This window comes from Phyllobates terribilis, unplaced genomic scaffold (assembly GCF_046119375.1).
Source record: "Phyllobates terribilis strain yellow unplaced genomic scaffold, ASM4611937v1 Scaffold_3__8_contigs__length_932513732, whole genome shotgun sequence".
NCBI lineage: Eukaryota > Metazoa > Chordata > Amphibia > Anura > Dendrobatidae > Phyllobates > Phyllobates terribilis.
The window spans coordinates 266061373-266083841 of NW_027362763.1; the positions used below are offsets into that span (position 1 = coordinate 266061373).

General features: G+C 42.5%; 1 protein-coding gene across 1 annotated transcript in view; it reads left to right on the top strand.

Moving 5' to 3' along the window:
• Positions 1 to 22469, top strand: part of RSRC1 (arginine and serine rich coiled-coil 1) — a 350138-nt gene that overhangs the window by 312406 nt on the left and 15263 nt on the right. The window contains exon 8 of the mRNA XM_073674789.1: positions 16170 to 16276. Within this exon, the coding sequence (XP_073530890.1) occupies positions 16170 to 16276 (107 nt within the window). The remainder of the gene's footprint in view (positions 1 to 16169; positions 16277 to 22469) is intronic.

The following is a 22469-nucleotide window of genomic DNA, read 5'->3' on the forward strand; positions in this document are numbered from 1 at the left end:
ACAAGCCGTGCAATGATGCCCTCATCACATTCACTCTCCCTTCTGTTTTATACTGCTACAGCTTTGTCTCTAATTATCCAGCTCTCACTCCATGTACCTTGACAGGTTCCATACTATGAAGAAGGAGACATCACAGAACGAGTTATAATTTCTTGACTCATTCTGCACTCCTTCACAGCTGTTATGTGACACATTAGCATGGCAGTATAGTACCGCAATAAGACTGAAGAGGACTGTGGGCATCAAATCCACACACAGCCTGTGATCAGCCTTAGTCAGGGGGCCTGGCTTGGATAAAAAGCAAAATGCAAGCCATGCCCCTTGATCTGTGACTGCAGAGGAAAGGTGTGGTCAGGAGGCTGGCTTCCAGATGATGCAAGAAGCCAGCCATGCCCCCTAATCTGTGACTTGGCGTCCCAAAAAGGAGGGGGGAGTACTCGGTAGCCGCATGAGTGCTCTTACATGAAGTCACAGGAGAAGTAGCAAAATCACATGAAGTGGAATATAAGAAAAGAAGAGGAATATGTCATTTATAGTTTTAGGCCAATTAGGTTCTGGCAATAACCAAACCCAGACTTCCACATCCACAGAACACATTTCCACTGCTCCATAGTCCAGCAGCAGTGTGTTTTACATCAACTGTATCTGTCAGATGACCTTGTGTCCAATCAGCCCAATATGAATTTAAATGGATGTGTAAATGACCAGATGATCTGATTGAAATCTGTCTTTTCTGCCAGAAAATTGATATAAAGTGTGTAAAATTTTGTCTGCCAGTTACAATTATTTTAGCCTGTAAATACTAATTTGAAAAGCAACTCTCTTACAGGGAAAATATTTTTTTTTATATTTTTGGAAAGTCCTTTGTATAAACCTAGTTTATGTAGCACAGTCCACACAGACTACAATTCACCAACCACCTTATTACGATTTCTACTAAACATCAACCATTTATACAAAAATTGTAAAATTCAGGCATCTGATGGCTAGGAAATCCCAATAATCTGTCATGTCACCAAAAAATTCCCTTGCCGGATTATGAGGAAAAATAACCTATAGTCAAGTCAGAAACACTGGCTGTTTAGTGGGTCAGTATGATCAAGAACATGGGATTAGCATAAAACTAATGTAATTATCTATAGTCCTTCCTCCTATGAGACACTGAAAGCTACCTCATGTCACCGCGTCAGTACTGACCACCTATTGCACACATTTCCAAGCCAAATGTAAGACATGTAACATTGAAAATAAGGTATGCAATGATTAAGGACATTGTGTCAGAAACTCGTATGTTATTCACATGTAAAGCGCCATGGAATGGATGGCTCTATAATAATAAATAATAATTATTATTCTACATTGGATTTTTAATGGATCTTCAATAAAGATGTCATTTTAAGGACCCCTTTGCTGGATTTCTACATTTTTCTTGCATTGAAAATAAAGGGCTGCATAGAAAATTATTTTTTCAACAATCTCCTATTTACCGTAATTAATTTTAAGTCCCCCTGGACCACACAGCCTCCTACAAGAAATCTGTATTGTGTTTTTGTGGCGGAGAGAAGATAATTATTACAATAACATGGCACCTCTGTAAAGATGCTAGATTATAATCCTTTTTCAACAATTTGTCCTACAGTAGTTTTTCTGTGGGATCGGACCAGAAGGCTTAGACTTTGCTTCTCATGCAAAGCCTTGTGCGTTTACGGCCCTGCCACAGATTGACCAACACTGCAAGTTGTTTGGAGCTTGATTGGGGCTGCTTATCCACAATCCAGACTATCGTGCGTTGCAGCCTTTCATCAATTTTTCTCTGCCGCCCACGTCCAGGGGCCGCCCACGTACAGGCAGATTATCTACAGCGCCATGGGTTATAAACTTCTTGGTTATGTTGCGCACTGTGGACAGAGGAACATAAAGATCTCTGGAGATGGACTTGTAACCTTGAGATTGTTGATATTTTTCAAGAATTTTGTTTCTCAAGTCCTCAGACATTTCTCCTCTCCTCTTTCTGTTCTCCATGCTTAGTGTGGCACACACAGACGCATAATACTGAGATTGAGTCAACTTCTCCCCGTGGCAAACTCACAACCAAAATTCTGGCGCGCATAGGGGGGACGACTGTCAGGGCACAGCGAGTCCACCTCTGAGTGTATTACCGGGACAAACCCCCTCGCTCCCAAATGTTTGACCTTTTGCACCTGGTCCAAAAATGGCTGCAGCCAAAGTCCTCTACGCCTGCGCAGATATTAGAGCAAGTGGTGATGGACCGGTTTGTGCATTCCCTGCCGAGGCCAATACAGACTTGGTTTGCCCAGGGTGATTCCCGGAATGCCGATGAACTGATCTGACTGGTAAAGAGATACCAGGGGGTTGAGGGTTCCTTGGGAAGGCAGCCCACTCCATACTGGGGGACCCAACAGGGGGCGGAGGCCCAAAGGGGCGGAGGAGGTAATGCCCAAGGTCCCTACAGGTGATATCATTTGCTGGAAGTGCCACGGCCCAGGCCATATAGCCACCCGTTGTCCCCTGACCCCCTAGCAGATGGACTGCAGTCTAGGACGCCGCTGTTCATATTATGCGTATTCGGCCTGCAGTGTGAACTGTCCACCCAGCGAGGGACCACAACCATGTCCCGTGAAGGTAAATGGTTGGCAGGTAACGCGACTGCTTGACTCCGGAGTCTGGTGACCCTTGTGAGGGCCACACTTTCTCTCCAACTTATCGCAGGAAAGAAGGTTGGCGTACGATACATTCATGGTGATGCTAAAGACTACCCTATGGCCAGAGAGGACATAGAAATGGCCCACAGTACTGAGTCCCACGAGGTTGGCGTTGTCCAGAACTTGTTGCATTCTATTATTATAGGCCGGGGCTTTTGTTTGTTTTGGGATCTGTGGTGGAAGGGTTCAGGGTTTGCTGCCTTGGATAAGAAAACAGTTAACCCTGAAGAGGTATCACCACACCCAGAGTCAGACGGGTTTCCATTTTGTGTTCTTGTGAGGGATGAGGAGGTAGTGTCCCCTGAGTCTGACATTCCTGAGTTAGGGGTGACCAGTGAGAATTTGGGCTCTGCCCAACATAAGGACCTAACTCTGAGGGAAGCCTTTAACAATGTCATGGTCATAAATGGGATTGCACAGGAGCCTGGGGCTGACACAAGATTTCCCTATTTTATGTTGAGTGGGGAGTTGTTATACCATGTTACAAAAGTGAGGGAGGTGCTTGTGAAACAGTTATTGGTGCTGGGGCCCTATAGACGGAGGGTGTTGGACATGGCCTATTCACATGTCTTGGAAGAACATTTGGGGGTGGAAAAAACTCAGGAAAAGATCGTGCAGAGCTTCTGTTGGCCTGGATGTCACCGGGAAATATTGAAGTATTGCAGGTCTTGCCCTACGTGCCATTTAACCGCCACCACCTCTCACTTTCGTAGTTCCCTTGTGCCATTGCCCATCATTGAAGTGCCGTTCGAGAATAATTGCTATGGACTTGGTCGGTCTCCTATTTAAATATGCTCATGGGCATCAATATATATTGATCATCTTGGACTATGCCACCCGCTATCTTGAAGCAATCCCTCTGAGAAACTCCTCCACCAAGAGTATAGCTCGTGAATTGGTCCATGTTTTCTCCCAGACAGGGTTACCAAGGGAGATCCTAACCGATCAGGGAACTCCCTTTATGAGTATTGTGAGGGAATTGTGTAAGGTCCTGCAAATCAACCAACTGAAAACATCAGTATACCATCCTCAGACAGATGGCCTCGTGGAGAGGTTCAACAAAACTCTGAAGAGTATGCTGAGGAAGGTTATAGAAAAGGAAGGGAGAGACTAGGACTGTCTCCAGCCGTATCTGTTGTTCTCTATCCGAGAGATTCCACAGGCCTCTACTGGGCTCTCACCATTTGAATTCCTGTATGGCCAACATCCGCGGGGTCTCCTGGATGTAGCAAAGGAAACGTGGGAAGCCGAAGTCACGCCCAGGAGCGTCATCGAGCACGTTACCCTGGTACAGGAGAGGACTGCGAAGCTGATGCCCATCGTGAAAGAACATCTCCAGGCACAAGAGGCGCAGGCCAGGGTCTACAACCGGTCAGCCATAGTACGGCAGTTCAATCACATCCTGGTGACAGAGTCCTCGTACTGATTCCTACCTTGGAAAGTAAGTTTTGGCCAAGTGGCAAGGGCCGTATGAGGTGGTGGAAAAGGTTGGTGAAGTGAATTATAAGGTTCATCAACCAGGACGACGTAAGCCATACCAGATCTACCACGTCAATCTCATCAAGCCATGGCAAGACAGAGAGGCTGTTGAAGCTCCATGCTTGCTGGTCAAATCAGAAGGCGAGGTTGGAGGAGTCGCAATAGCAGAGACGCTGACGAAGGCCCCAAAACATCAGTGTCAGGAATTGCTGCAGAAGAACAGGGATCTGTTCTCTGAATTGCTGGGGTGCACAAAGGTCATAGAACACAGGGTTCTCACGGAGCCACATGTGTGGGTGAATTTGAAACCCTATTGAATTCCTGAGGCCAACGAGAGTTCATCTCCAAAGAAGTGAGTCATATGCTTTAACCCAGTGTCATTGAGGAATCCAAGAGCGGTTGGTCGAGCCCGATTGTCCTGGTCTCAAAACCCGATGGCGAATGGAGATTCTGTAATGACTATCGGAAGTTGAATGAGGTCTCCAAATTCGACACTCATCCGATGCCGAGTGTTGATGAGCTGATCGAGAGACTTGGGCCAGCAAGGTACATAACCACCTTGGATTTGATAAAGGGATATTGGCAAATCCCCATGTCACAGGGAGCCAAGGAGAAGACTGCGTTTTCTATGCCGGACGGATGCTTCCAATATGTCCGGATACCATTTGTGCTGCAGGGTGCCCCTGCCACCTTCCAGAGAGTCATGTATTGAATCCTTGGCCCCATAAGAAATACGGCACGGTATACATGAACGATATTGTAATCTTCAGCCCAGACTGGGAAAGTCATCTGGAAAAGGTCCAGGCGGTGTTTGATGCTCTAAGGAAGGCTGAGTTTTCAAAAAATCCGAAAAAATGTGCCATAGGGAAAAAAGAAGCCAAATACGTAGGACATGTAGTGGGTAGAGGCGAGATCAAACCCAAAATCACTAAAGTGGAAGCAATCCAAACTTAGCCGAGACCGCTGTCGAAGAAACAAGTCAGAGCCTTTCTGGGAATCGTGGGATACTACAGGAGGTTCATCCCAAACTTCGCCATGATGGCCGCACCCCTAACTGACCTCCTTAAGGGGATGAAATAAGCCATGGCCAACTGGACTGCAGAGGCAGGGATGGCCTTTCAAGAAATGAAAGTGGCTCTGTGTAGACAATCGGTTCTGGTTGCCCCCCGACTTCAAGAAATAATTTATACTCCAAACAGGCGCCTCAGATGTCTGTTTAGGAGCAACCCTTTCCCAGGAGATACTCAGGGAGGAGCACCTTGTTCTCTACCTGAGTAGGAAGCTATCCTCATGGGAGAAAAATGATTCTGTAATAGAGAAGGAATGCTTGGCCATAAAGTGGGCAGTGGACACGTTACGGTACTATCTGTTAGGATGTATGAGGAAAAAAAAGGGAAGAAATGCTAGGGTCATCCACTGACTTTTAGCCCTACTGGATTTCAACTTCCATGTAGAAAATAGAGCAGGGAAGCTACATGGTAATGCCAATGCCCTCTCAAGAATCCCCTGTCTAGTAGTAGAAGGTGCCAAGCCCCACAGCTTTAGGCAGAGGGGGGAGGTATGTAAGATGGCTAACGGACACATAGTTGATGGGAGGTACGTATCACAGAGATGGCTTTCCTCTGTGATGTAAACAGGAATGTTGCTCTATTGCACGTAAGCACTAAGAGGACTGTTTGGTGCACCTGGGGCCAGGTTATGGGTAGTTGGAGAGATGGGTGGGTCTAGCTACCCGCATACTTCACCTCTGGGTGTGGTTGATATAAAATGGAGGCCGTTGTTTGGCACTTGGTTTGTGTGTTTGGAGAGAGAAAGCCTCCTGTGTGTTGTGGTCTCCCGAGTGAGCCAGTGAACGGGATGCTATATAGCCTGTGTGCCAACAGGACTGGCTAAGCAAAGACTTTGCCTTAAGGACTCTTTACTTTGTTTTTGCCTGAACTAAAGACTGTTTGTATTCCTTTTGTTTTTGCCTGGTTTATGAAGTAATAAAACGACATGGACATTTAAAGGAACATGTTTCCTATTTGCCTCCTGTCGCACCTAAGTGAGTAGAAACCCCAGAGTGCTAACAGTTTTGTCCTGCCCATTTTTGAGGTTTTGTGTGAAATGATGTCCAATTTGCTTTTTTTCAGGTTTTTTTTTTTGTGTTGTTCCAATAATACAAAAGAAATAAACGTGTATAACAAAACATATCTCATTGCAATAATTTCTGGGAGAAATACTCTATTTCCTGTAACAAGTTCAAGGTTGTCAACACTTTCGGCCATGACTGTATATAGATAGATGTTTGTGTGTGTATGTATATGTGTGTATATATATATATATACACTTCTCAAAAAAATAAAGGGAACACTTAAACAACAGAATATAACTCCAAATAAATCAAACTTCTGTGAAGTCAAACTGTCCACTTAGGAAGCAACACAATAGATGGAAATTATTGGCAATTATCAAGACACCCTCAATAAAGGAGTGATTCTGCAGGTGGGGACCACAGACCACATCTCAGCACCAATGCTTCCTGGCTGATGTTTTTGTCACTTTTGAATGTTGCTTGTGCTTTCACACTCGTGGTAGCATGAGACAGACTCTACAACCCACAGAAGTTGCTCAGGTAGTGCAGTTCATACAGGATGGCACATCAATGCGAGCTGTGGCAAGAAGGTTTGCTGTGTCTGTCAGCGTAGTGTCCAGAGCATGGAGCAGATACCAGGAGACAGGCCAGTACACCAGGAGAAGTGAAGGGGGCCGTAGAGGGCAATAACCCAGCAGCAGGACCACTACCTCTGCCTTTGTGCAAGGAGGAACAGGAGGAGCACTGCCAGAGCCCTGCAAAATGACCTCCAGCAGGCCACAAATGTGCATGTGTCTGCACAAACGGTTAGAAACCGACTCCATGAGAGTGGTATGAGGGCCCGACGTCCACAGATGGGGGTTGTGCTCACGGCCCAACACCGTGCAGGATGCTTGGCATTTGCCACAGAACACCAGGATTGGCAAAGTCGCCACTGGCGCCCTGTGCTCTTCACAGATGAAAGCAGGTTCACACTGAGCACATGTGACAGACGTGACAGAGTCTGGAGATGCCGTGGTGAGCGATCTGCTGCCTGCAACATCCTTCAGCATGACCGGTTTGGCAGTGGGTCAGTAATGGTATGGGGTGGCATGTCTTTAGAGGGCCGCACAGCCCTCCATGTGTTCGCCAGAGGTAGCCTGACTGCCATTAGGTACCGAGATGAGATCCTCAGACCCCTTGTGAGACCATATGCTGGTGCGGTTGGCCCTGGGTTCCTCCTAATGCAGGACAATACCAGACCTCATGTGGCTGGAGTGTGTCAGCAGTTCCTGCAAGATGAAGGCATTGAAGCTATGGACTGGCCCTCCCGTTCCCCAGACCTGAATCCGATTGAGCACATCTGGGACATCATGTCTCGCTCCATCCACCAACGTCACGTTGCACCACAGACTGTCCAGGAGTTGGCGGATGCTTTAGTCCAGGTCTGGGAGGAGATCCCACAGGAGACCATCCGCAACCTCATCAGGAGCATGCCCCGGCATTGTAGGGAGGCCATACAGGCACGTGGAGGCCACACACATTACTGAGCCTCATTTTGACTTGTTTTAAGGACATTACATCAAAGTTGGATCAGCCTGTAGTGTGTGTTTGTTTCCACTTTAATTTTGGGGGTGACTCCAAATCCAGGCCTCCATTAGTTAATAAATTTGATTTCCATTGATGATTTTCGTGTGATTTTGTTGTCAGCAAATTCAACTTTGTACAGAACAAAGTATTCAATGAGAATATTTCATTCCTTCAGATCTAGGATGTGTTATTTGAGTGTTCCCTTTATTTTTTTAAGCAGTGTGTACTGCGCAAGCGTAGCTCATACTACACAGTGCGCAAGCGCTGAATTTGAACGCAATTATTCATGTGACGTCGCCGCAAACCAAGGGGCACAATTCAAATTGAGTGGCCGGCGAACAAGCCAGGCTAAATGCAGTGAAGAACCTCCCATATGACTCAACGAGCAAGTAAGATATAAGTATATAAAGTGGTTTTTGGAAATGATTATAGGGCCGATTTTCATGAAAAAAGCATGTTAGTGATGCATATTGCATCACTAACAACAACCTGGGGACAGTTTACATGCTCCAAATGACATTACAGGTTCCCTTTAATGGTGTTGCAGATTCTGTGGCCTTTCGGAAAAGGTGTGTGTATACTGACAGACCATGTGACACTTAGATTGCACACAGGTGGACTTCCTTTCACTAAGCATGTGACTTATGAAGGTAATTGCTTGCACCAGAATTTTCTAGGGGCTTTATCGCAAACGGGATGAATACATATGCACATGACAATTTTTAGTCATTTTATCCCATAAATTTAATTTGTCTATATTTTTCTCACTTCAATTCACCCACTTAGACTATTTATTGCTGATGCATCACATACAAATTTGATTACTAAAATATTTAAACACAGTTTGTAATGTAAAAAAATAGGTAAAAAGCCAAGTTGGTGTGGGTGAATACTTTTGCAAGCCACTGTATATACATGTGTGTGTATATATATATATATATATGTAAATGTAAAGGTAGGCTATAGATTACATATGATAAATTTAGTGTACAGATGAAATGAATATATTCTCCCAATTAGACATCTGACGTACTACAATCTTATCACTTTGTGAGTATGCGTCTCACTATGCGCCCCATGCTTAGAGGTTATGGGGGATACAAACACAGGCATAAGGAGGATCAGTAATTGCCTTTAAGATCACAGCCCCGAGCATTACTTTGGATTTTTACAAGGCCAGCCAGCAACAAAAGAGCAGTAATTTATGAGCTCAGCGTAAAAGAATAGCATAATTGCATTAAAAATTAATGCTAATGAACACTAAAATGGGGAAGGTGGTTATTATGAAAGTTTGTATTCATCTTCTCTGGTTTGAATGATGGCTAGTGGCTTGATTAATGGCTTAATTTCTATCAATTAGCAGGAAAAAAATCTCCTGCGAGACAAGGGTAAATTGAGCATTGAATTACATATCTTTTGTGTGTGCTAAGAAAGAAGGCAACAGTGTATCTCTGTGACAAATGTAGTGTGGCCGGCAGTGTGACAGCTCGTGTGTTGTTATGGGGTGTTGGAAGATGACATGCAGACAACTCGCCCATCTTTCCAATGTTAATTAGTGTCTGTGCTTGCGGCCAATGAGGACGGACCCGGGATAGTAACAGTTTGTTGCATTATGTACTTGGTAATCTAGGATCGCTTCCTTTTCATTATTGCTTCTGTTATTTCCTTGATCTACTATTCAGATCCACTCTTAATATTAATAATTTTTTTTTGCCAAACGAAAAGTGTTTTGAGAGCATGAATGGGTAATGTAGTTTTGTTATGTGTACTTTTTGTGGTTTGTTTAGATTTTTTTTTCTGTTTTACCTTTTTTTCCATTTCTGGGGGTGCTGTTTTGTACTGCACATTGTTTCCATGAAAAGTATTGTGTGTTTGCACAGGCTTCAGTAGTGTTCTCAAGATCTCTCTACTCTGTAAAAACACACAGTGACCCATAGCGTCCCGTCACAGTTCAGCTTTCATTATTCCAGAACGGGTTTGGTTATGGCGGAAGAGACCGGACTGGTCACTTTAGCCAACAAGCACACGTGGTCTTAGGACAGAATTATCAGACCCATCGGGATATACTATTAGAGTCTTGGGTGCTCGCCGAGTATCTTCAGCGTGCTCAGGTGTTATGATTGAGTCACTGTGTGCGCATGATTTGTGACTGTTTGACAGCTTTAATACATGTGAGGGATTCTTAAGAAACAGGCATTCCTCACATGTATTAAAGCTGTCAAACAGTCACAAATCATGTTCACGGAGCCACTCAAACATGACACCCGAGCACGCTGAAGAAACTCGGAAAACACCCGAGCATGCTCGTAAATCTCGAGTAGCGACCATGCTCGCTCATCACTAATCATTACCTTATCATGATGTACAATACAAAATTATATTGGGGTACCGTGTTAGCCAGAAAAATCGATGTAAATACTTTTATTCAGTGTGTCATTTTTGGGCATAAAAGTATTTACATCATAACCTTATATAATGTGCAAAGAACATAACTCAAGTGGTTCCTTTGTTACATGTCATTTCTACCTTTTTTATCTGTTTTAATCCATTCTTTTTGATAAATGTGTTCTTTAGATTAATTGGGCTTCTGTAAAATTGGAATATGTATTTATTCTTGAGGTGCAGCTGTTAGATTGCGTTTTACCATCATATCTACAGCACTGAAGAATATGTATGTCCTATATAAATATTATATAAACTGCAGATTTGGCAGAACTACAGAACACTATAAATAGTATGAAGAAAATGATGTATGTTTTATCAATAAGAACTGAATCTGACACTAAATACTACATAAAACGCAAAAAATGTCCACATCACTATGTAATAATGAGTGGGAATGAGAATCCAGATACAAAAATGAGTAAATCTAATTAAGTTCTGTAGGTCCGCACCGCATTGGAGGAGTTCAACTTTATTAATCATTTAGATTACAATTTTTATTACTAATTTACTACACTATATTTTGAGCTTTTTACTAAGTAAAACTTGTTAAATCCAAGGTAGAAGTGCTTCCACATGGCAATGCAACCTTCAATAACCATGACGCATATACACTGCTAATATGACCCTATAATGGTGTGGAGGTAACTTATTCCATAGCACTTAACAATTTACTACCTACAAGAACACACAGAGTGGACAGAAGAGCATACAATCTACAGCCAAACCTCAGGTTATGGAGAGATGGAAATTCTACACGGTATTAATGATATTGCCATTGCTTTCAGCATGTTTGCATTTAAACATTGCTGTAATCACTTTATCATTCCTGACATTTTTCTCTGATTAATCCGTCTCTGTGATTTTGTATTAAACAGTCGGCTGCTTTTCTTTCTCTCTGTGGTTAACTTGCAGAGCACTGCCACCTAGTGTTTGATGTGCATAACTGCCTTTTGATTGCATTGCCAATAGTGATTTATGGTGGTTTACATGTCAAAATTCTGTATCAAAACCCTTGAAGTAATTTTAAAATTCCTATTTTTTTTTTTATAGCAAATTTGGTTTTAATCTCAACAGAACAATTTTTTTTCATTAGTTGCTTTATAGCAATAACTAGTTGCATGTTCCCTTATTGAGATATCTGGTTAAAATCAAATACAGGCCAGTTATTGCTTCTAGACATTAGTCCCACTCTGTAATTAATTTCCTAAATCCACCTCTAATAGTTTATCATTAAAGCCATGAATAGAGTAATAGGGTCCATTATTATGACCTTTTTTTTTAAACTTTTTTATTACTTTATATGAAAAAAAAATCTGCCGAAATGGTCACTTTAGCCCTCAGTTGGGCATTGTAGATGATCATTTTCTCTATAGTTATAAGAAACATAGTAGCCCCAGTTACAGGTAACAGTTTGGGTGCGTTAACAAAATATTTTTTCATAATCTCGGCCAAAAAAAAGCTTCCAATCCGCTTCAAATAAGCTTCCTAATCATATCAGTGAGAAAACATGCATGTTTAGTGTGCATGGCACATTTTCCCTGGTAAAAAAAAACAAATCAAACATCAATTCATGGCCTGTATTTCCTTTCATATTTACTAATGAAATGGAAGGGTTTTTACTATCTTTTCCATCCTGATAAGTATTAACATCTTTTTTTTTTAGGTCCTCCAAAATCTCCTTTGTTTGTGATGTAATACACTTCCACAAATTTGTGTTGTGAATATCAGACTTTGTTAGATTCCTGTTCTTCAAATAAAACAGGTCGCCTACTCATACCGGATTGTTATTCCATTGATTGAAAACAGCAGATGATAATTTCAACTTCAAATTATCTCCTAATCATCATTTTAAAAAATGACAAATTCTAGCATTTTTTTGCTCATTTGGTCTGTTCTGCTTCTCTTGATCTACTTTTTGGACTTGTGTGAAAATCTGATGTTTTTAGTTCAAATTTATGCAGAAATAAATATGGAAAAGTCTGAATGGGGTTCACAGAATTTCATGCCCCACTGTAATTGGCATAGAAAGCTTAAAAATATAATTCCAATAAAAGCATTATACGTACAGCGGGTGAAATAAGTATTGAACATGCCATCAATTTATATAAATATTTCTAAAGGTGCTATTGTCATGAAACAAACTCTCACCAGTTTTTGGTAACAACCCACTCAATGCTGAAAAACAGCCCCACACCATGATGTTGACACCTTCAAACTTCACTGTTGGTATGGTGTTTTTGGGGTGATATGCAGTGCCTTTTGGCCTCCAAACATTGTGTGTATTATGGCATCCAAAGAGTTCAATTTTGTTCTCAACTTTTGGCCTCCAAACATAGTGTGTATTATGGCATCTCAACTTACCAGACTATATTCTCCCAGTATTTCACAGGCTTTTCTAAATGTTGTTGAGTAGACTCTAAATACGCTTGAACATGGTTTTTGTTCAGCAATGGAGTCTTGCTTGGTGAGCGTGTATACAGGCCATGAAGGTTGATTAAAATGGGCTCTTAATCATTGATGACAAGACTTTCTGGTCCTGATAGTAGCTTGATCTATCATTAACTCCTGACTTTCCTGCAAGTTTCAGCAGCAGAAACAGCTCCTGACTAGGAGTGAGTTTAATACAATGTAGGCCTGCATGTGGTACCGAGGCGCAAGAATTAGTCAAACTTAGCGTGGGCCCCCACTCAATGATGGAATAAAAGTCTTAGGGCCCTATTCATCAAAGCTTTTGCACCAGATTTACAGCATAAAAAAGCTTTGAAAATTTGGAAAATTATGGCGCAACTCTTGGCTGCATTACGATTTTGCAACTTTTGGCATTTTCACTTCATTTTTGCCTTGCTATGACAGTGGGTGGAGCTGATGGGCGGGAGGGGGTTGGCCCTTGTCAAATTCATCACAAGCGTCGGCGATTGCTACCCCTGAAATCTTACTCCAGCAGGAACTGGAGTAAATCTTGTGGCTAGGCACACACAGAGGTGTACGCCACTCATCAGACTCCTGATTTATTAAGAGGCATATGCCTTTTAATGAATCGGAAGTCTCGCATTGCAAACCGCCCATTCTTCACTCCGGTCTTGATGAATCAGGGCCTTATTATTTTGGCCTTTCTCTGTATTTTCCTCCTTCCGTTTGTCTCCCAGTGATCTGCATTCACTTTACAACTCTCTTGCCATCATACTCACTTTTCACAAACTGCGGCTCTCTTTTAAGTGGCGATAAACCCCAGAGTGACTGCTCTGCCTGTTTCCCTGGTAGTTTTAGCTTTGCATTACAATATTATGGTTGAAACTATCTAGAATAAAGTACTGGAATGATATCCAGGATTTCAGGAGGTGTACCCAGGTGTATGTGGAATTCCATAAATTTGCGTCTTCTGTTCTGCCTCATTATAGTCTTAGAAATGTTGGGCCTCACAAAGTCGTTGTAATATATTGGGGGGTTTAAATGACTGAAAATAACTAGAGATCGGAAAAGAGAGCTTATAAAGAGAAATTAAAAGCCATCGGCTGCAGATGAGCGTCTGATTTCCGTACAAGACATCAGCTATTATTGGACTGTCTTCATTTTCCTCCTTTTTCAGCAAGGACTTTTACAGAATGAGCATTGATTTCTGGAGCTCCTTAGCTTTCTCCTTCCATTATTTTTGATTTTACTATGAAATATATATATCCTTTCTACTGACATCTGACAAACATCATATGGAAGTCATTTTATCTCCCAATAATGTGTTTGTCAAAAAGTATCAGACACTAATGGATTTCACTTCCTCACGGTCCATTCCAGCATGTTAATGTCATCAGCATAACTCTAAGGAACATTTTGCTAGATATTTATTTATTTTTCCCCTTTGTTCCCGCCCCCGTGTAATTTCAGACCGCCTGTCACTTCCTATCTGTTTGGCATGGAGAAATGCCGCATACAAATAAGGCTAATGGGTAATGATGAGTATAATGATGAGTATATGTTTGCAAGACCGATTACACCAACGTGCGCTCTCCACATTATGACACATTGATTTTATCATTCTGATAGAGCAGCTACATTTAGTACTTTGTCTGTTTTCTGTTAAAGGGTCATTAAAACAACGTCAGATGATCTGAATATAATATATAATGTCAGGTGTCAATGTTGTATATGCAAATGAAATAAAATAATAGATGAACTGGCTATATATTGACAGTGTTTTGTGTATAGTCATTCCTTCAAAGAAAGTATAATCGTTTAAAAAAAATACTAAGCTTCTGGCATTTCACTATCCCCAACATATTGTCCTCATCATTGTATATTTTGAAAGGTTTCAATAAAAAATCTATCTAGATATAGAAACTTTTGTTTATGTTGCCATTTTCTTTTTAAGAAACGGCACCAGCTTCTTCTAGGGGAATATGCTTCCCTTTCCATACTAGACAAAGCGAATATATAAGATTGCCACTGTTTAGGAGAACAAAAATGCTACAGCACAAGAGGTGGTAATCCCCCACTGATATTACATGCATGGTCTATTCTAATAACATGCCTATTATGGGGGTATTCCATACTCATAAAATCATGGTCGGACCCCCACAGATCATATAGTGAGGAAACATCGTAGTTATATGAGATTAGTGTAAGAGATGGAGAATGCTTAATTAAAGTTATTTTGGAACACCTCTTTAATATCTATCCGAAAGGCAAGATAATGTGATTACCAGGGTGGCCAGAGAATTTCTTCATGCGTGAAGTTCATCTGCAGAAATGTTTCTAATGTCACTCTTAATGGTATTAAACATTTACATGTACATTTCTGATTTTGGACCATCACATTACTGAGCTACTTATGGGAAAAATATTTATTGGGTTCCTCTGGACCAGGGGCGGACATGCCATTGGTGCAGTGTGTGCAGGTGCACAGGGGCCATGAGGTATGGGGCTCTTTTCTAACCCCAAAGCAATAAAAAGCTTCCGTCAGAGTCATTGTTAGCCTGCAGAGGGCCTCTGTACTGTTCTTGTGCTCGCTCTTCTTACTCTCCTCCATGTGTCTGCCCCTGCTCTGGACAGAAGGAAATTCCCGTCCATTGGTGCCACAGTAAAGGAATATTACTTAGAATCCGCAGGGAATGCCTGCGTGTATGCAACATTTCTAATTGACAATTAAAACTATACATTTGTACTACCGTGTACTGCACTTTCTCCTATGTGTAGTACTCGGCAGCGGACATTAGACCATGCACAGGGCTGCTGTGTTTTAACCTACACATTGTTTGTATCTGACAACCACCAGAGCAGATTCCGGCTGGCTGTTGGGGGGCCAGGTGTCAGACAGATAGGTCATAAATGTGTAATTTAAGTCTTGGACAAACCATTTATCATTTTTGGTTAGAAAATAACTTCCTGTACTACTACTTTGTTTCAAACCTCAATGGGGATCTAGCAAACTTTGGGACAAAAAAAGCATGCTAATTACTAGGGGTCTGACCACTAGGACTCCGAGTGATCCTGCGATCGGGGTTCTGCAGTGCTGTCCTGAATGGAGCGGAGGTGCACATGCCCAGCCTCCAACCTCGTTCATTGTCTATGGGACCGCCGGAAATAACAAAGTATATAATGACAACGTGCTCAGTGTTGTTAAGCCGTCCCATAGACAATGAGTGTAATAGAGGTCGAGCATGTGAACCTCTGCTCTATTCAAGATGGTGGTGCAGAGCCCCAATCTCAGGATCCCTGGGGTCTCATCTGTCATACCTCAAGCAGTCAGCAAGTTATCAACTTGTTTTTTGGGGGAATAACCATTATTAAGACACCCTTTTAGAATGGTCTGATATACTGACAACCTATTTGTTCCAGGGTATTTTCATCAATGATTTTTTGACTCTAAAACTTGTTTTATGTTTCAGACCAGGTATTGCTACTTGATCAAGTCAAACGTGTGAAGGAAATTGAGGCCATTGAAAGTGATTCTTTTCTGCCACAAGTATTCAGATCAAGCCGGGACACCAAAGTGGTGAGCGCTGAATTGTTTAAGATTTTCTGACCCTTTTTGCTGCACATTCTGGAATTACTTTATTAAAGGTTTATATTTCCTGAAGACAAAATTCTAGAGCATTCCTTAGTGAGACACACTCCTCGCAGATACAGGTAAAATGGCCAGAACTACCTGTCTGCTAGAGACATGGCGTTCTTATATAGCCTAATGACTACTGCGACCAGTTATACGCTTATCACATCATAGGGTGTATATAATTCTGTCTGCGTTATATGATTCTTCTGTGCTGATGACATGCATTTACTGTGTCTCGACTAAAATCTTAATGTGGGCTAAACATCTATATCCAATGTGCATAAAATGAGTGCATGTATTTTCTTATGTTAGATTTCATAAAATGAGTGCAGACAAGCAATTCATTTCCATAGTATAAAACTAAAGGTTAGCGCTGGTTGTCTTAAGGAGTTTCCCTGAACTTATTGATGTCAAATCCCTATGATAGACCATTTTTTTTTATTTATTTATTTTACTCACTATACAGCGCCATTAATTCCACAGCGTTTTACAGATATTATGGGCTCTGTCCCCATTGGGGCTCACAATCTATATTCCCTATCAGTATGTCTTTGAAGTGTAGGAGGAAACCCACGCAAACACGGGGAGAACATACAAACTCCTTGCAGATTTTGTCCTTGGTGGGATTTGAACCCAAGACCCCACTGCAAGGCTGTAGTGCTAACCACTGAGCCACCGTGACCATTGATGATTATTGTGTGTCACCCCCCTGACCTTTACCTTTATTTTGCTGAATAGAGTAACTCCGAGAGATTGGCCCCTACTAGAGATTATTTTTATTTATTATTATAGCGCCATTTATTCCATGGTGCTTTACATGTGAAAAAGGGGTATACATACATGCGATAGAGATGAACATGTTCAATTCACACTGCCTTGGTCCGGACCCAGTCAGGTCCTATGTGGCAGCCAGGATTCACTTTTGCAGCCAGCATCCTGGACACTTGATACGCTTACTAGGCCCCACAACGCATATCATTATTTTGCAAGCTATAGTAAGCAAAAGCGTCTTACAATGGTAGACCTGCTCCCACGGAGGACTGGACTGACACTGAACCAGGGATGCATAAATCGAATTGCTCATCCCCTGCCAATTTAAACTAAAAGATAAGCATAGCTACTAGATTGAAGTTGGTTGATGTTTTACAGCCAATGAACTGCCGTTCGTTCAAAGCACCACTCCAGTTTTCGTTGTTGTTTTTTTCCAGTGCTGGAGTGGTGCTTGTAATCTAAGGTCCCTGACAGTAATCTTATCCTTACCCACCAGCATCTTCACCTTTTATCAGCGCCGCTCCAATCTTGTGTCACCGTCTTGTGACTGCAACTTTTGACTTCCCAGAAGTCAGAGTTTATTATTATTATTATTTATTATTATAGCGCCATTTATTCCATGGCGCTTTACATGTGATAGGGATATACATAGCAAAAACATTTACATAATCTTAACAAAACAAGTCAGCGACTAGTACAGGAGGAGAGATGACCCTGCCCGCGAGGGCTCACAGTCTACAAGGGATGGGTGAGGATACAGTAGGTGGGGGTAGAGGAGGTCATGCAGTAATGTGGTGGGGCGGTGGTTACTGCAGGTTGTAGGCTTGTCGGAAGAGGTAGGTCTTCAGGTTTCTTTTGAAGGCTTCCATGGTAGGCGAGAGTCTGATGTATTAGGGTAGAGAGTTCCAGAGTAGGGGGAATGCGCGGGAGAAATCTTGTATGCGATTGTGGGAAGAGGAGATAAGAGGGGAGTAGAGAAGGAGATCCTGTGAGGATCGGAGGTTGTGTGCAGGTAAGTACCGGGAGACTAGATCACAGATGTATGGAGGAGACAGATTGTGGATGGCTTTGTATGCCATGGTTAGGGTTTTGAACTGGAGTCTCTGGGCAATGGGGAGCCAGTGAAGGGATTGACAGAGAGGAGAGGCTGGGGAATAGCGGGGGGGACAGGTGGATTAGCCGAGCAGCAGAGTTTAGGATAGATTGGAGGGGCGCAAGAGTGTTGGAAGGGAGGCCACAGAGCAGGAGGTTGCAGTAGTCAAGGCGGGAGATGATGAGGGCCTGCACTAGTGTTTTTGCAGAGTCTTTGCTGAGGAATGCACAGATCTGGGAGATATTTTTGAGTTTGAGTCGGCAGGAAGTGGAAAGGGCTTGGATATGGGGTTTGAAGGAGAGATCAGAGTCCAGGGTTTACCCCAAGGCAGCGAGCTTGTGGGACTGGGAAGAGTGAACAGCCATTGACGTTGATGGATAGGTCAGATGGGGGATATGAATGAGAGGGTAGAAAGATGATGAACTCTGTTTTATCCATGTTAAGTTTTAGAAATCTGGCAGAGAAGAAGGATGAGATGGTCACAAGCTCTCAATGCAAGTTTGAGAGCCAGAACGAGTATCTCATAGACTTGCATTAAAGAGTGACCTCCGACTCGCTCACGCAAACACTGGAGCAATCTGGCAGGAGACCAACGGGAGCGGCAGCAATAGAAGGTGAAGACGGTGACGGGTAAGTACTAGGGGCAGGGACCTTAGATTAGTAGCACAACTCCAGCGGTGAAATAAAAAAAAAAAAATGCTTTAATGAATGGTCGTTTTGCTAACACAGATATACACCTTTTAGTTTAGTTGTTCATAGCAACCAATATATTGTCAGGACTGATGTTTGTTGTAAGAGGATAACAGATCTGACATTAAAGATCTTTCACAGATCAATTGATCTTATATAGCGTCAAACACGGCCAACTTTACAAAATTTTAGACAATTGCACTCATAGAAGAGAGAAAGTCTGCTCTGGTAATATTCACTGTCATCACAGCGTGGAACTCCACATAAGGACCCAAGCTGCTGAGCAGAACTCTCACCTTCGAAGGTCCAGTGTAATGGGAATGCAACAAGTCAGCTTCATCCAAAATGTCATGCTGAAACTGGAACAGTATTGGGAAATATGTGATGGTACCTTAGACCTCCACACAGGGCCGGCTCCAGGTTTTTGTGGGCCTCAGACGAAAGAGTCTCAGTGGGCCTTTTACCACATATCACGATTCATAATGCACAGATAAGAAATATAGGTACAGTATAATGCCAAAAATTTCACTTACTTCTTCAATTACATGAATGATATCTATTGTAAATTCTACACTAGCTCAGAAACCGGCGAATCCTCGCAGCGCACAGTGCAGACCGGACAGTATAGTCCTCCAAACAGTATTATGGGCATCACATAGTCCTCCATACCGTATTATGGGCACTACATAGTCCTCCATACAGAATTATGGGCCCCACATAGTCCTCCATACAGAATTATGGGGCACCACATAGTCCTCCATAAAGTATTATGGGCTCCACATAGTCCTCCATACAGAATTATGGGCCCCACATAGTCCTCCATACAGAATTATGGGGCACCACATAGTCCTCCATACAGTATTATGGGCACCACATAGTCCTCCATACAGTATTATGGGCACCACATAGTCCTCCATACAGTATTATGGGCAGATAAGTGTACAGTAGTATATATACACTGTGCAGCTCGGGACTGATAGCCACGTGACTGGGCAGCGAGATAGTGGTGATAGGGAATGAATCACCCCTCACCGTGACAATACCACTAACCGCTTGACACTTGTTAGTTAAGAGATATACGCTTCACAGGCGGCGACCAGCCGTACCGGCTAGGCAAATTGACATATGATGTGTGGTAATATAATCACAATCTGCTATGATATCATCTAGCAATTCAAATAATTCTTTCAATCTTACAGTCAATTCAGTAAAACCGTGTCACTTGACATAAATATCAAGGCAATCTCAACATATAGGGATTCCATGTAAAATACATCGCCACAGTCCAATAAAAAAAGGGACTGGACTGAGGCATCCCAAATTTGTCCTACACCTCATTCAGCCAAATTTATTATTGGGTACCATTCCTGTACTATATAGGATGGTTGCCTTATATGCATCTGTAGATGCATGAGCAATTTTGTATTTATAAGGTTTTAATAAATTTAAATAAAGTATATGACTTTTAAAATTTAATTTATATATCCATATCTTTTCCTATTTCCCCTTTCCCTTTTCACAAGTATTATGGGCACCACATAGTCCTCCATACAGAATTATGGGCCCCACATAGTCCTCCATACAGAATAATGGGCCCCACATAGTCCTCCATACAGAATAATGGGCCCCACATAGTCCTCCATACAGAATTATGGGGCTCCACATAGTCCTCCATACAATATTATGGGCACCACATAGTCCTCCATACAGTACAATGAGCCCCATATATTGCTCCATATAGAATAATGAGCCCCATATAATGCTCCATACAGAATAATGGACCCCTTATAATGCTCCATACAGAATAATGGACCCCATATATTGCTCCATACAGAATAAAGGACCCCATATAATGCTCCATACAGAATAATGGCCCCCCTATAATGCTCCATACAGAATAATGGGCCCCATATAATGCTCCATACAGAATAATGGACCCCACATACTGCTACATACGCATAGTCCTCCATACAGAATAATGGGCCCCATATAATGCTTCATGCAGAATAATGGGCCCCACATACTGCTACATACGCATAGTCCTCCATACAGAATTATGGGGCACCACATAGTCCTTCATGCAGAATTATGGGCCCCATATATTGCTCCATACAGAATAATGAGCCCCATATAATGCTCCATACAGAATAATGGACCCCATATATTGCTCCATACAGAATAAAGGGCCCCATATAATGTTCCATACAGAATAATGGGCCCCATATAATGCTCCATGCAGAATAATGGGCCCCATATAATGCTTCATGCAGAATAATGGGCCCCACATACTGCTACATACAGAATGGGCTCTATGTAATGCTCCATACAGAATAATGCGCCCGATATAATGCAACATACTGAATAATGGACCCCACATACTGCCCCATACATAATGGGCTCCATATAATGCTCCATACATAATGAGCCCAATATAATGCTCCATACATAATGGGCCCCCATATAATACTCCATACACAAAAAAAATAATCAAATACTCACCTCTACCCACTGGCCACAGGTCCTGTCTCTTCAGCGTCTTCCGGCTCTCTGCACTGTGACTGCTCGGCACAGAGGGCGCTCTGTAATGATGTAATTGAGCTTTCTGCCCTGAGACGTCACAGACTCAGAAGACGCGGAGGAACAGGGAGAGGTAAGTATTGCAAACAGTTTAAAGTAGGGGAAGGCACTGCCTGCGCCCACGCTGGCATCGGGCCATCCAGACTCACGGGATCCATAGTGTGTCCGTGTCCTCGACGGCAAGTGGGCCCCCCCTCCGCTTATTCAGGGCCACGGCACCTGCCCGGGTGCTGACGCCGGGCCTGCCTGCGCATGCCATGTCATCAGACAAGGAGCCGGTGTGCAGAGACTCTTGTGGGCACCTAAACAGATGACTGTCAGTATCAGCTACTGTATTGTCACTATCTAATTTGCAGTGTTTTGTATCGTGTTATATCGACATCTGGGGAATTATATACCGACTTATGACACTACTAGATCTAATAAACCAATTTAGATTGCCTAGTTTGTCCTTTAGGTCTCTTGCAAGCTTGTTCACAGGCTTAAAAATCGAGGAAGCAGAAATGGTGTAGACATTGTAGTTGATTTGTGGAATGAAGCCCCAGCGGACAATGCATAGTAGAGGATTAAAAGCAGCATTGGGATAGGCAACCCATAATTTAAGCTATAAAGAGCCCCAAACTGTGCAACCAATGGCCATTAAATTCTGTGCTGAAGCGGTTAAACATATTTATTATATCGAACTGCAAATAAGGGAGCGAAACAATATTCTCAGCAACCCATCATCTCCAAAGTAATTGACAAAGGGGTGGAGGGCTAAACGCAGCCTGAAATGAGTTTGTCAATTCTCCCAGGCTGCCATACATGTCTGGAGATCGGGCAGTTTATGAGCACAGCCTTTCTTGCCCAACATACTTCATTGAGAATCATGCTTTATGACAGCCCTGAAGGTCACAGCAGAATTTATTTAGCTCACACTGCTCAACGAGATCTTTATTCACATTTCTGCCCTGTGAAAATGAGCAGCAACCATTTTAAACTGATTTATGGGGATAATTCATGCTC